At 40.1% G+C, this 15,496-nt stretch overlaps 1 protein-coding gene across 2 annotated transcripts in view; it reads right to left on the bottom strand.

The window, feature by feature from the left end:
• Nucleotides 1-15,496, bottom strand: part of Fbxo11 (F-box protein 11) — an 83,223-nt gene that overhangs the window by 14,713 nt on the left and 53,014 nt on the right. Inside the window, exons 2-11 of one of the 2 annotated variants that reach the window (XM_051157683.1) lie at nucleotides 8,613-8,737; nucleotides 8,414-8,495; nucleotides 7,615-7,759; nucleotides 5,806-5,935; nucleotides 4,292-4,375; nucleotides 3,922-4,054; nucleotides 2,124-2,230; nucleotides 1,930-2,041; nucleotides 1,734-1,840; nucleotides 1,506-1,643 (exon numbers count right to left, since the gene is read on the bottom strand). In XM_051157683.1, coding sequence (XP_051013640.1) covers nucleotides 1,506-1,643; nucleotides 1,734-1,840; nucleotides 1,930-2,041; nucleotides 2,124-2,230; nucleotides 3,922-4,054; nucleotides 4,292-4,375; nucleotides 5,806-5,935; nucleotides 7,615-7,759; nucleotides 8,414-8,495; nucleotides 8,613-8,737 — 1,163 coding nt within the window. The remainder of the gene's footprint in view (nucleotides 1-1,505; nucleotides 1,644-1,733; nucleotides 1,841-1,929; nucleotides 2,042-2,123; nucleotides 2,231-3,921; nucleotides 4,055-4,291; nucleotides 4,376-5,805; nucleotides 5,936-7,614; nucleotides 7,760-8,413; nucleotides 8,496-8,612; nucleotides 8,738-15,496) is intronic. The other variant, XM_051157744.1, reaches the window with a different exon arrangement.

Raw genomic sequence — 15,496 nt, 5'->3', positions numbered from 1 at the left:
CATTAAATATATAAATCTTTTAAAAAAAATTTTTTTTTTCGCTGCCAGGGACAATATGTATATATGAGCCTACTGCTCGTAGGTAGTTTCATTAGGAAACAAGAGCAGTCAGATTGCATCACAATCCTATCTGTCATCACTTTTCTCCATTTCTCTGACGCCTATAACAAAATGTTGGCAATGCTTTATGAGAACCTGGAAATCACCTACAGGAAAAGCAGGCACTAAGTCAAAAGAACCTCTAAATGAGTGTCAGCAAACACTGTTTCTGCTGTTGTTGTCGTCTATCAAACAGTCTTACTGTGTAGGCCTGGCATGGTTAGGACTATGTGCTATGTAGCCCAGGCTGGCCTCAACCTTGTGTTTATCCTTTTGTCTCCAGTGTGCCGGGAGTACAGCAAGTGCCATTTCATCAATCTGTTGTTAACATTATTTTGGCATAATGAGCTTAGAGAACTCTAAAAGTTAAGCCTAGAAAAGTATATAAAATAGAGACAGTGAAATTTATATGCTCTGTAATTTCTGCCTATTTTAGAACTGATATCGGATTATACTGTCTTTGAATTTATGCAAGTTAAAAGACAGTTTGGAGCCGGGCGTGGTGGCGCATGCCTTTAATCCCATCACTCGGGAGGCAGAGGCAGGCGGATTGCTGTGAGTTCGAGGCCAGCCTGGTCTACAAAGTGAGTCCAGGATGGCCAAGGCTACACAGAGAAACCCTGTCTCGAAAAAACCAAAAAAAAAAAAAAAAAAAAAAAAGACAGTTTGGTGTTTTTTGTTTCCTTTATTTTTTTCCCCTTGCGTGCTCTAACATATCCAAGGTTGGCCTTGACTTCAGATGGCCCTGACTCTACCTTGCAAGGTTAGGATTATAGGATATTGACACATAGTCATAAAACATTTTTAGGAGAAATAAAATAGGAACCAAATTAATAATAAGAGGCTGGTTCGAACACCCCAGGTCGCAGGTTTAACCTCCAACACTGTCTCCACCAAAAAACAAAAACAAGAAAACAAAATACAAAAAGCCCTACACAATTGGGACTGTTATTCCCAAAGTATAAACACTACAAGATAAGCCGTATAAACACTCCACATACTCACTATGGTGCTGACTAAAAATGCTTTTCTTTGGCCTCATTTTTGGAAAACCTGATGTCAAAAGAGAAATTTACACACACACACACACACACACACACACACACACACACACACACCCCTCTCCTTCAACAAAAAAGCCCATAAGTTTCCATATGATTTTTACACACATTCAGACTTGAGAACAAACTACTGGATTAGACTTCAAAGATCACACAGTTGTCAATGAATTCTACCATAAACATATTTTTCTAGATAATGATGTTTTGGTATGTGAACTTACAGAATGAATATTGCATGACTTAAAAATATAATGACATTCTTCAATTCAGATAATCTGATATAAAATAACGCTTAAGTGTGAGATGTTGACTGGCAGAGCCAGCTCTTATCTTAACAAGCCTTACCATGCCGTGATCAAATGTGAACACACCAACATCACGTCCATGGTGAATGTGGTTCCGTCTAATAATTGGATTTCCATGATTTTTAACCCAAATCCCAGCTAATGCATTATTAGAAATTTCATTATCTTCATATATTCCCTATAACAATGAGAAACATTAGTGCAGTTTCAAAAAAATTAATAAAGAAAATGAGTTTAAAAAAAAAAAAGATCCAAATTAAATCAATACCTGTGCATGATCTGTTATATAAAGTCCAACATTTTCACAGTCACTGATGTTACAATGCTTGATAGTGGGACATGCTCCTTGACCACTAACACATACTGCAGAACCAACTATAAGAAAAATGACTTATGCATTAAAAATCCTGTTGAGGAGCAACCCATTGGCTTCATGTTATACGACACATAAAGAAAGCGCAAACCTGTGCATGTACTTCGGATGATACAGTGATCAATAACAGGGCTACAGTTCACTGTGATCTCTAAGCAGTGGTGTGCATTGTGATGCTGAGCAGACTTGTCATCAGGGTTGAACTGAAAAGCAGACAATTTATTTGTAATAACAGCTACTGAATTACCCAATTCAAAAAGTACTTCAAAATCAAAGATCTCTTACTCTTATTGTCATATATCCAACATAAGCATCTTCAGAACCCTCCATAAAGACGAAAGTTGAATCTCTAGTGTTTTCAATAATAACTTTGTCTGCAACTTTCCCAGGTGCTGTAGAAAAGACATTTTAAGCATACACCCTTTACTCAATCACTACTCAGTCAGTGAGGAAGGACCCACACGCGCAGCCCACCCACTGCAAAAGGCAGGGCCTCAGTCTAGGCTCAAACTGCAGTTTTCCCCATGCCTCCTCCCACGTGGCATGGTGACAGCCTGTATCGTCACGTCCAGCTGAGAGGGGCTTAAAAAACATCAGTTGTATTGGACCAGAGAGACGGCTTAGTGGTTAAGAGAACTTCCTGCTCCTCAAGTGGACCTAAGTTCAATTCCCAGCTCCCACACCAGGTGGCTCACACCCGCCTCTGACTCAGTTCCATGGATCTGGCCCTCTCTTCTGGAACGAACACACACACACACACACACACACACACACACACACACACACACACACACCATACCCATACATAAACACACATATATGAATAAATAAATTAAGAAGACATCAATATTAAGCAGCAGGACTAATTTTTAGTTACGTTTCATTGGTATTTATGACAATCTATTGAGGTTACTGTTCAATAACACTACACCCAAACTCATGTATACTACTATTTCTAATAAGATTCAACTATAATTAGTATTATTATCAAGTACAGTAACATATTAAGAAATAAACAGTCACCAACAGCTGAATCTGGTGACAGAAAAAGCTGCCGGGGGTGGGGTAGGGGTCAGGGCAAGACTTTTTAAATTTAGATTAATTTCCAGTAGGTCCTCAAATTTTAAATTTACAAGTTTAAAGTTAAAAGAAGCAAAACACTACACCACACTCAATTCCTGCCCTCCTATTTATGATGGAAAGGGAGGAGGGGGGAGGGGGGAGCAGAGAGACAGTAAATGCAAATTTCATTAGTAAATAGTATTACTAGTTACCCTTAAAGTTGTCTACTAACTATATTATCAAAAAAAGAAAAAAATTAAAGAGGGCGGCAAATCTTGAACTGACTCATCAGTATTTAATGAACACTTCATTCCATTTAGTATTAAGGAACTTAACTAGTTTAAAAAGCATTTAAAAGTTATCATTTATTTCTTTAAAAACACAGCAACAGGGGCTAGAGAAAGAGAGATGGCTTAATGGTTAAGAGCCCATGCAGGGGAGCTGGGTTCCAGTCCCAGCGCTAACATGTTGCCTCACAACCACTTCTAACTCCAGTTCCAGAGGATCTTACACCCTCTTCTGACCACTGCAGGCATAAGGCATGCAAGTGGTACATGTATATGCAGACACACAGGAGCACATGAAATATATATCCAAAAAACAAGAGCACCACAGCATGAAAACTGTAAGCCATAGTGCTGTGGGCTAGCAGTCCAGAAGCAGAACACTTGTAGACTAAGTGGATACAAGGCTCCAGGAACACAAAAAGAAACCAAAGGACCCAGCATGCTTGTTTTCAAGGGAAAAATAACAACTATTTTTCTCTTTAAATGAGTAACTGATGGCAAATGGAGAAACCAGGGATACCAAAATTCACATACATCTGTAACTCTAACCTTTTCTGCTTTTTTCCTCACATAGAAAAAGTATTCAAAAAATCTCCACTGCTGTGCTTTCTGATCACTGAAGTATTAACAGAGTCCAATTGGATTTTAAGTCACTAGCACTAAAAATAGCCCCAATATGTAAATGAGATACTAGGAACAAAATGCTAAGATTCTAACAGTGAGTTTCAGAATACCTGCACCAATCATAGTGATTGGAGATTCAATATATATCCATTCATCAGTGTATATTCCAGAATGAACAAAGATAAGCCCATCAAAATGTGCTTCCTGTACTCCACCAAGGGCATCTTCTATAGTATCATAATACTAGGAACAAAACAAAACAAAAGTGTCAGTACTGAACAGTCACTGTCATACAGAATAGAAAGGTTACTATCTAAAGTCATAAAAATACAAATGACAAGATTAGGTATAGCCATAATCGTACAGAACAAACGTCACATAATAATGAAAAGGGAGAAAAGGGGGTGCCAGCAAAAATGTTTTATTTGAAAATGTTAGAACAAAACCCATATGCCAATTAAAAAATAAAACCAAACTTACCAACATATTTTCTCTTCCTTTGTATCTTGCAGGGTTACTATAGAAATGCTCAGCAAATCCCGGCTTTACATGTGCTCCTTTATACTACGATGTCAAAAACAAGACAGAACGTTGTCTACCGTCATACAAACACTGTACCGCAGTGTAACATTGATTAAATATAAAGCAGTTCACCACTGTCCCAACTAATTTTCAGTCATCTAGCACATGAAGAGAATCTACTCACTCCTACCCAGTCAGACAGGCTGGCCTCAATTTCCCCACTACTCTCACTGTGGCTGCGTAATGCTTTCACCTGGGGGCTGCCCCATGAAGTGGAGGGTGCCCAACAGGACCCGTGGCCGCTGCCACAATTGGTACTCAAAGTAAGTGCCCTCTTCTGCTTTGGCAAACAGAAAGTGTCTCAAGACTGCCAAATGTTCCCTGACACTTGAGAAAGCAAATTTGCCCCTAGCTGAGAACCACTCAAAATTGATAGACTATAAGAAAATTAAATCATAAAGGGGATGGTGTGTCTTTGGTTTTGTTTCTGCTTTTCAAGGTAGAGTTTCTCTGGGTAGCTTGGCTGTCCTAGATGTGCTTTATAGGCCAGGCTGGCCTTGAACTCTGAGACCTGCCTGTCTCTGCCTCCCTGAGTGCTTGGATTACAGATGTGCTCCACTGTGCTGGTCTATGTCTTTAATGCCAGCACAAGCGGAGGGAGAGAAAGTTTCATCTTTGTGAGGTTTGTTTGTTTGTTTGTTTAAACTAATTTTTAAAGATTTATTTATTACATATACAGTGTTCTGCCTGTATACTAGAAGAGGGCACCAGATCTCATTATAGATGGTTGTGAGGCACCATGTGATTGCTGGGAATTGAACTCAGGACCTCTGGAAGAGCAGACGGTGGTCTTAACTGCTGAGCCATCTGTCCAGCCCAGTCTTTGAGAGTTTTAGGCTAGCCAGGAATACACAGTGAGATCTAATCTAAAAAAAGAGACATAAGCTATATGTGGAAATTTTAAATTCCTAAAACCTACAAGCTTATGTAAAAATTTAAAAAGATTCATTGGAATCCGAACTGTTCAAGGTGCTGATGCTCCCTGCTACTGACACTGTCTTTCCCTTGAGACAGTCCTACTATGTTACAGGGCTGGCCTTCAACTTGTGATCTTCTTGACCCTGAGTGCTGGGATTCCAGGTGTATGGCACTTTGTCCTGTTTATAATCTATTCTTGGATACATCTGTTTAACTAAAAGCTTTAAATTATGTCTAGTTGTGTGTGGGTATATATGCGTTAGTGCAGTTGGGCAAAGGCCAGAAGAGGAAAGGCACTGGGTCCCCTGGAGCTGGAGTTACAGGAAGCTGAGGCTGCCCACCTGAGCGCTGTGAGCCAGACTCAGGTCCTTTAGAAGAGTAGTACATACTCTTCACCACCAAACCACCTCTCTAGCTCTGGATGTATTCATTTTTATTTTTTATAAAGAAATGTATTTAGAAATACATAAATCTGTATTTTTTGTATTGCATACCAACTGCTGGAAACTCTCTTTCCATGGATTTGGATGTTCATATTCTTCTGGATTAATCTGGTAAAATTTACCAGGTTCAGGATGCATCATTGGGCGGGTATACTCAAATACTTCCATATATAATCGTTTCCTGAGGGGGGAAGAGAAGAATTAAAGATTTCCTTATAAAATATCATCTAGATTAATAAAATATTAAGTTATCCGAACGACAGCCAAATTAAATACCAAAATATAGAAATTAATTAACAATTATTTCCTCGGAAGGTACTGATGGTATAGGGTTGTCTGTGTTGTCCAGGTTGGCTCCAAACTCCTGGGCCCAAGACAGCCTTGCCCTTCTGAGTAGCTGGGATCACAGATACGCACAACTGTGCAGACAAAGTGCCTTCTTTTTCTCCCTTGCAGACAGAGTCTCACAATGCAGTCATGGCTGTCCTAGAACTCATTCTGTAGACTAGGCTAGCCTTGAAATAACAAAGATCCACCTGCCACTGCGACAACCCAACTTTTTGTATAAAAGTTACTGTTGGCAGAGATAGCTCAGTCTTCTAACTGGACATTATACAGTGTGCCTACCTCTTTCTTTGTAGAAAGCCTTGTTTGCATGTGTATTTATTTGCATGAGTTTTATATGTGCCCATATGTGTACAGAAGCAGCCACGTGGTGCTGGAAACCCAACTAAGCCCTGTGTGCGAGCACTAACTGCCTGTCCCTTCTAGCCTCCCCTCAGGTTATTACGCTGCACATGGACAGTCTTCAATTCCCCTACTTACTAACTACATGCTGTTATGAAAAACTGCAAAGAGTGAAAACATTTTCATAAGCAGAATGACTGGGCCAAAGTGAATATACATGTATATTCACTGAGCTACTAGATTTAAGGTCTTATTTTAAAATTAACTTGAATGATTTTTTTTCCTTTTGTTTTGTTTTTATTTTGAGGTAAGGCCTCACTATGTAGCCCAGGATGGCCTCGAGGCTCTGCCTGCCCCTGCGGGAACTGGATTAAAGGTGTGCTCTACCACACTCAACCAGCTCTGCTTGTAAACGTGAAGCAGGACTCCCTGGAGCCGCCTGCGCCAGCACCTGGTGTCTTACTTCAGCTGGTGGTTCTCTGAGAGCCCACACCCATGCACCTGTGCGCGCCGCTGTCTTCTGAGCACCTTCTTCATCCTGACACTTAAGTCTATACTGAAATATCTCTGTTAAACCCCAACTCTGCTTAAAAAAAAAAAAAAAAAAAAAAAGTAAAAATGAAATGAGTTGCTGGGCATGGTGGCACACGCCTTTAACCTCAGCACTGGGGAGGCAGAGGCAGGCAGATTGCAGATGGCTCTGAGTTCGAGGCCGGCCTGGTCCACAAAGAGAGTCCCAGGACAACCAAGGCTACACAGAGAAACCCAGTCTTGAAGGAAACAAGCAAACGAAGGACACACGGTAGGTGTGGCCGGGGCAGGAGAAGCGGAGTTCAACATCCCTAGCCGCACAGCCACTCTGAGGGCAGCTACGCTACACAAGACTCTGTCTGCAACACTTCACCTAATACACAAATAAAACACTTCCTCCAAAACCACTCAGTTGTTATGAACTTGGAAATAGCAGAAATCACATCATTTACTAGTTTATAAATATTTCTTGGATTGACAAGTCCTTTATATTTATGATAATCAGGTAACAGAATTTATACGCATTTTAATTTTCTTTTAATTATTTAATTGTAACTAGAAATCCACACTTCAACTTCCCTACCTGGCATTTAGAAACCACATACCATATTTCAAGATAACAAGGAGCGACTTTTTACTCACCACAAAATTGGATCATTAGCAAGTTCACTGAAGCGTTTACACACACAAGCAGCTCTACAAAGATCCTGTTCCAGCAAATAAGAGAAGATTTTTAAAACTACTTCATCTGGCAGTTTTTCCTGAAGATACTGTTCAGCGGGTGCTGCTAAAAGAGATTAGCAAACAGAATGTAAACAAGTGATTTATCAAGCAGTGACTTCCTCCTCACTAAAGAAATTATTTTATCTAACAAATAGCTTGTGCTTTTAATGACAATTTTTTTCCTTTTATCTTACATATGTACACACAGACACACACACACGCTGGCCTTGAACTCACTCTATAACCTAGGCAGGCACTTATCTTTTCAGCCCCGACCCCTGCACACCCTTTAGTCTCTGAGGTAGCTGAAGTTATGCTGTACCACTTTGCCTGGCTGTTTAAAAAAAAAAAGTTTGTATAAAAATAAGAAAGGGGCTGGAGGATGGCTCAGCATCGAAGAATCTGCACTGCTCTTGCAGGACCCATGTATGGTTCTCAGCACCCACAACCTGACGCTCAGAACCTCTTGTAAATCCAGCTCCAGGAAATCCGATGCCCTCTTCTGGCTTATTTAGAGATTTATCATCATCATCATGACAGGTTTCTATGTAGCCCTGGCTGTCCTGGAACTCTCTAGACCAAGATGGCCTTAACTCAGAGATCTACTTGCCTCTGCTTCCTGAATGTTGAGGTTAAAGTATGTACTAGCAAGTCTGGGGTCAAATATAAACTTTTAAAACTCATTTTGCTTTTCTTCTTAGATTCCCATTCAAAATACCTGATAGATCTTGTGACTTTCCGGACACTCTTGCACGCTTTGCTCGGTGACCAAAGTTTTCTGTAGTTGAAGTTGAGGCACCCTTCAAAATCAAAACAAAAACTTATCAGTCAAGCATTTCTACCATATGTAATAATTTTCAAAAACTGTGCCCCTCCCCCCAATTCTTTCATTATGAAACCAGTTACAATTAACTAACCTCCATACTGCTCTTCGTAGGACAGGCTGTTCTTTTTGGCAAAAGAGTTTTTCTACGAAGTTGGTATGGACTATTTTGTGCACCAGGACCTGATTCTTCTGCGACCATATCTGCAGGAACATCATCTGCAAAAGATAAAAAGAAAAGTGGTACCCATCTGTTTAATAAAAATCTCAACTTTGACAAGAGAAGGGAGCAACAGAATTTTTGTATGGAATTCCAGCCAATTGGATGACTATCTGACAGATGTTAGGTATGTTATAAAGCTTGTTAGAAATTTAAAAAAGGAAAAAAGTTGAAGAGACGTCTAGTTCAGGAGAGGAGGAAGACCGAGGAGAATGAGGCGAGGGACCAGACTAGCAAGGGGTGCTATTGCAAAATAAAGTGGGGGTATCACCTATGAAGAGGGGCAGTTGAGTTCTGTGTAGTAGGCCCCAACTAGGCTGAAATGGGTATCCACAGAGGGTGTTCTGATACACTGTGCTAAAGGCTTAGAGCATGAAAGAAATCTGCAACAGGGAGGGGAAAGGGCGCAGCTTAGGCCTAACAGGCAGCGTCTCAAGCAGCTGAGGTGATGGCAGAGATGGATTACATGGAAGACAGAGTAAATGCCGGCCAAAGAAGCGAACACGCAGCATAATGGAACAGCTGCAAATATAAAAACAGAAAGCACAGGTAAGCTCACTAATGTTGAGACTGGAATGAAAGGTATAAGGCGTGGTAGCACGCGCCTTAATCCCAGCAGAGGCAGGCGAGATTGGGTTGAGTTTGAGGGCAGCCTGCTCTACATATTAAGTCCAGGACAGCCGAGGCTACAGAGAAACCTTGTGTCGAAAACCGGAAAAAAATAAAAAAGTCTAAGGTGTGAACGAATGATTTTCAACCACAGGCACAGAAATACAGATGTGAATATCTAGATGTTCATGGAAAATGTGCGTATTATCGTCTGCTCTTCCCACATCTGCTCACATAAAGCTTCCCAAAGTAACAAACATGACTAGCAGCTGAACCTTGCTTCCAAACAGCATCTTCTGTAAAAGGAAATCTTCATAGCTGTTGGAGAAATGGGAGATCCAAGGGCTAGGGTAGCAAAGTACAAAATAAGCCTAAAATATCTTGTGGCAGAAATAAAGTACTTTAAAAAAAAAAAAAAAAGGTGAAAATGAGCTTGAAAAAACAAAACTGTGCTCAAGCATCAAAATAACCAAAACAAAGGTATAATCCATAAGTAAGTAAGGTACTTAAAGTTATCTACCCACAGATGAAGAGACAGAGTAAATGCCAACCATGGTAAGAGCTCAAAGTTAACACTAGAAAGACAAACTGAAACTGCACCTCCTGACAGTACATAATAGAATTTCTATGACATTCCAGATAAAGATGGACAATGTGAATCCAATTATGAAGCATCAAACGAAACTATTGAAGGACACAAATTGTCCTGTAGGATTTGAAGAGAGAGGGCAACTAAGTGCAACCTGTGGTTCCTGTGAAAAGAACATTTTAGCCACCCCACCCCAGCCAGTGAAACATGGAGACCTGGAGTGGAAGACAGGGTGTGTTAGCTGACCTCGTGGTTCTTTAGGACGCAGTCTTGTTTGTAGGGCGGGCACACACACACACACACACACACACACACACACACACACACACTCAGGTGCTAGGGTGTAAACAGGCGACTGGGGGCCTCTGTGCTGCTAATTCTCTTAGTTTGGATTTTTAAAAATTCTTGAAAACTTCAATAGTATAAATCTCTCCAGTCCCTAGCATAAATTCTTGAAACATAAATACCAGCAGGCAAAAGAAAACAATGGTGGTGGTGGGGGAATCACTGTAATACGTTATAAAGGGGCAATGTGCTTACAAATCAATATTTCATCAACAGGCTAGTTGTAGTACATAATAAAAGACGTGGACAGAAAGTTCCAAATTAAGGAAATACAGGTAAAAACTACATTGAGATAATTTTTATCTACCACGTTATCCAAGATCCAAAAGATTACTTACAAACTAGTATCACCAAAGAGAGGGAAGAGTGTCTGGCTACGGTGGTGCACACCTTTAATCCCAGCACGTGAGCGGCAGAGGCACAGGCAGGAGGATCTCTCTGAGTTCAAGGCCAGCCTAGTCTATGGTTCCAGGACAGACAGAGCTACACAGAGGAAGAAAGAAGGAAGAAAAAGACAGACTTTTCATTGCTTTTTGAAAGGCTATGTGGCAAGCTGTTATTTAGCTGTCCCATTTCTGACAACTGTCCCTTCAGCCATCCTCACATATGTGGCAAAGTATTACTTTGTACCAAGACGTTCATGACAGGAGCCGTCCTACTTCAGGACAACCACCAAAATATTCACTGTCAGACAGTTACACAATCAGCTATTGTGTGACTGTTACAAAATGTAAAGCAATTCTGTACAGTGAAGAAGAATTACTTCCAATACAGATTAGTGTACAAACCAGACCCGGGAAGTAAAGCTTAGTAAGAATGCCTATGATGTACAAGCCCCAAACTGCGAAACACAGACAAAACAATTACAAAATAATCAATCAAACAAATGAACTTTGTATAAGTATCTGCATATGGGATTTGTTTAGGGGACACACAAACTCTCCACAGGATAGAGAGTCAACTTGAAGAGGCTCTTATTGGCTAAGGAAAAAAATAGGATTGGAGACTGGAGAGATAGCTCAATGGCTGCTCTTCCAGATGACCCAGGTTCAATTTCTAGCACCTACACAACGGTCCACAACTCTAGCTCCAGGTGATGACACGGTCTTCCGATCTCCTCAGGCACTATGCATGTGGCATTCGGATGTACATGCAGACAAAGCACTCAAATTCATAAAATAAAGTTTTTTCTTCCAGGCTTAAATGAAACTATTAGATAACCAATAGACAGGAAACAGCTCCCTATAGACACAAGCTCCAGAAGAAAATAATAAAACTTCAGATCACTGCTTTGCAATTGCTTAATGGATTAATAGAGTTAGCCACTGAATAGCAAGCATCCCCAGTGTAACTAAAAGAGAAATCAGAAAACTATCTTTCCTCACACCTTTAATCCCAGCACTTGAGAGGCAGAGGCAGGTGTTGGATCTCTGTGAGTTCGAGGCCAGCCTGGTCTACAAAGCGAGTCCAGGACAGCCAAGGCTACACATGGAAACCCTGTCTCGAAAAACAAAACAAAACAAACAAAAAAAAGAATAGACGCCTGAGGCACAACAGCAAAATTAGCTTAAAGTTTAGCTGTTATTTCATTTAAACATTGCTCTTAGCTGGGTGTCAGGGCACATGCTTATTGGCTCAACATGCAGAAGGCTAAGGCTGGGAGATCTAGAACGTGAAGCTCCTCTGGAACACATAATCCGAAGCTTTGAAATCTAAGTTCTGCACCGTAGTCAGAATATACAACCCAGGTGACATACTTCGGTATTTGTAGAGTCATCCCTTTGTGCTTTAATACAAGGTTATTTTTACAAATGTTTATCTGTCTAAAATGAACATGTACAGTCTTTTGTATTTTAAACATGGGTTCATGCATTAGGCAAGAACTCTATTTAGTGTCTTACTGAGAGTTTCTACTGCTGCAATGAAACACTATGACCAAAAAGCAAGTTGAGGAGGAAAAGGCTTGTTTGGCTTACACTTTTACATTGTTGAAGGAAGTCAGGACAGGAACCTGGAGGCAGGAGCTGACGCAGAGGCCTTGGAGGAGTGTTGCTCACTGGCCTGCTTAGCCTGCCTTCTTATAGAATCATATTTTATTTCCTTAACTTCTAGAGATACGTGTCTTTTATTTTTTCCTTACTGTATGTGTACCCGCGGACTAGCTTTCAGAGCTGGCCCTTCCCCCGTTATTCCTGCAGCTGACTCCTGTCAGGTTTGTGCACTGAGTCCTTTATTTACCCACGGAGCATCTCTCATCTAATTACTTCATAAACATTATACATTATTTTTTTAAAAGACTTATGCGTTTATTATTTGTACAGTATTCTGCCTGCATGTATGCCTACACACCAGAAGTGGGCACCCGATCTCATTATAGATAGTTGTGAGCCACCATGTGGTTGCTGGGAATTGAACTCAGGACTCTTGGAAGAGCAGCCAGTGCTCTTAACCTCTGCGCCATCTCTCCAGCCCCTATACATTATTTTTAAGATTGTTCTACAACTCAGTTTTTCCCCCTGAGTGTTTGACTAGCCGCTACTTTTTCTAGTCACTAGCCACAATTAGGGACATTTTCAATTTCTATCTAAGCCACATATCTGGCTCTGTCGAAGCTGTTTTGAAAAGTCCCAATGTCATTTTTGTTGTTGTTAATACATCTTAATTTAAGTGTATGAATGTTTTGCTTCCATAAATGTGTGCCAAGTGCATGTCTGGTGTCTGTGAAGTCAGAAGTAGGCTTTGAATGCCATGGAGCTGGAGATGACTGTGAGCGTGGAACTGAACCCAGGTCCTCTTCAACAGAAACAAGTATACTTAACCACTAAGCCATCTCTTCAGCCCTCAATGCCACACGTCTCGTCCCTATGTGCATATTAAATCTCTACCTGAAACTCATGCTATAGATAACTAGGACCACGAAAGCCCCTTGCTTTATCTCCTACTCACTGACTTGATTTCTCTCATTTCTAGCATTCCTCACTTTTTTCTTCCTTAGGGTTTTAGCCCCAATTCTGTTCCCATTCTGTTACATTTGTAGTATATGCACACACTGGAATGGTATTTTTGTCGCCTTAATTTAACCATGCTGACAGTATTTTTGTTTTTTGTTTTTTTTTTTTTAACAGGGTTTCTCTGTGTAGCTTTGGCTGTCCTAGACCAGACTGGCCTCAAACTCACAGTGATCCTCATGCCTCTGCCTCCTTGAGCGCTGGGATTAAAGGCGTGTACCACCATGCTCAGTGACAGTAACTTTCTAAACACTCAAAACTACAGTATCAAATTTGTTACTCTATATAAACTCCCTCCTTCTTCCACCTGCTCATGATGCAGACACTCAACATCTACTATCAGCATGGCAAGAATTAAAGACCCACGAGAAGCACAGGAGAGGTTTTCCAGCCACCAATGCTCGCTCTGTTTTGCCTTTGAAGAGGTGAGTATGCACCACATGTTCCTTCCTGCAGTGGTGTGAATAAGACGACCACCACAGGCTCATTCACATACTGGGCTGTCCAGCCAGCAGGGAGAGAACCTCTTTGATAGGATTAGGAGTAGCAGGAGGTGGATCTTGTTGGAGGAAGTGTCACTTGGGGTGCCCAACGTCACTCTCGGCTGCTTCTCCAGCCCACACCTTCCTGCTGCCATGCTCCCCTACATGCTGATCATGGGTTACACCTCTGTAACTACAAGCAAGCCCCAATCACATGCTTTCTTTCATAAGAATTGCCTTGGTCATGGAGTCTCTTCACAGTAACAGAACAGTCACTAAGGCAGTTGCCTTAAGTGGTGTTACCTTTGCTATGTGATATTTTTAAGAGACTTACAGCCCTGAGGGAAAGGCCTCCTTTTATGTTCTTCTTCACTGTTTCAGTTCAGTGCCTAATAAAGACTTAGTAAATGTTGATTCCTCTCTGTAGAGAATTGCTTAATTCCTATAACTAATGAGAAGTATGACGGTCTTTACTCAAGAAATAAAAAGAGAGAAACTGACTTAACCTTTCCTACCTCCAAATTTATAATTTTTTCAAACACTATTTTTTTTGTTCCTTCCTAAAATTATAGAGAAATATACCCCAAAACAGATTTGGCACACAAATAATAAAAATATGAATTATATAAATAAGGAAAACAATACATAAAGCCAAAAGCCCATGGTAGCTGCCAAATACAGATTGACTAACTCAATTAGGGCTTTACTATGCAACCAACACACACACACACACAGACACACACACACACACACACACACACACACACACACACACAGAGTCTCAACAGCAAGAATAGCAACAAGTTAATATGCAATTTAACAGAAAGCTATATATACATTTATATAATACATGCATACAAATGTAATCAAAATTTATTTCTAGACTTTACTTCAAATACTATACATATATATATATATATACTGCAATTTTCACTATGCACTGGAAGCACTGGGGTAAGGAAGGCCTTAAGAAAATAAACAGGTTTTTTAATTTAAAAGAAAATATTTAAAGACTTTGTCTTTAAGTAGCAATGAAAATGCAAAGGACAATCTGGCACCTATCCAGCCTGAGGCTAGAATACCTTAGTTTTATACGTATTTGTAACAATTTCAAAGGTTTGCAGAACACAGTTTATGGAAACTTACAGAAATTATCCCCACCACATACCAAGACTTTATTCCACATTACTTACCAGAGACACAAATCAGACTGGAAACAGTCACGTCTGTGCTGGTAACAACTGTGTGTTTAGAAACAGCTCCAAGTCTTACAGTGCAAAGGACGACTACTTGACAACTGTTTCTAACACAGTTAGGAACCACCACAGCCTCTTTCCAAATAAAAATATTCAAGAATAAAATGAAATAAAAAGAACATTTATCTTAAATATTCTTAACTTTTTAAACTCAAAACAGAGGTATTTTAAGATAGGGAATCCAAGAGTAAGCATTTTAAATTTGCTTTTAAAAAGATTTGACCTACTATACTATGTGCAATCAGTTATACTTATGTTGCAATTTTTCAAAATTAACCACTCAGTAAGTACAATGTACATACCACCCTGCAGTGATGTATTTATTTATATAAACAGGTACACATGTCTGCTGAATTTTAACCATCACACAGCTGTAGAGATTAACTTAATCCTTCAACAACAACAAAGATAAGTATACACACTTTGGCTACTCTGAAACAACTTCGAGAAGCCTAATCTTTGACATTAT

The sequence above is a fragment of the Acomys russatus genome, chromosome 1 (assembly GCF_903995435.1).
Source record: "Acomys russatus chromosome 1, mAcoRus1.1, whole genome shotgun sequence".
Taxonomy (NCBI): Eukaryota; Metazoa; Chordata; class Mammalia; order Rodentia; family Muridae; genus Acomys; species Acomys russatus.
This window is presented reverse-complemented; position numbering and strand designations above follow the sequence as displayed.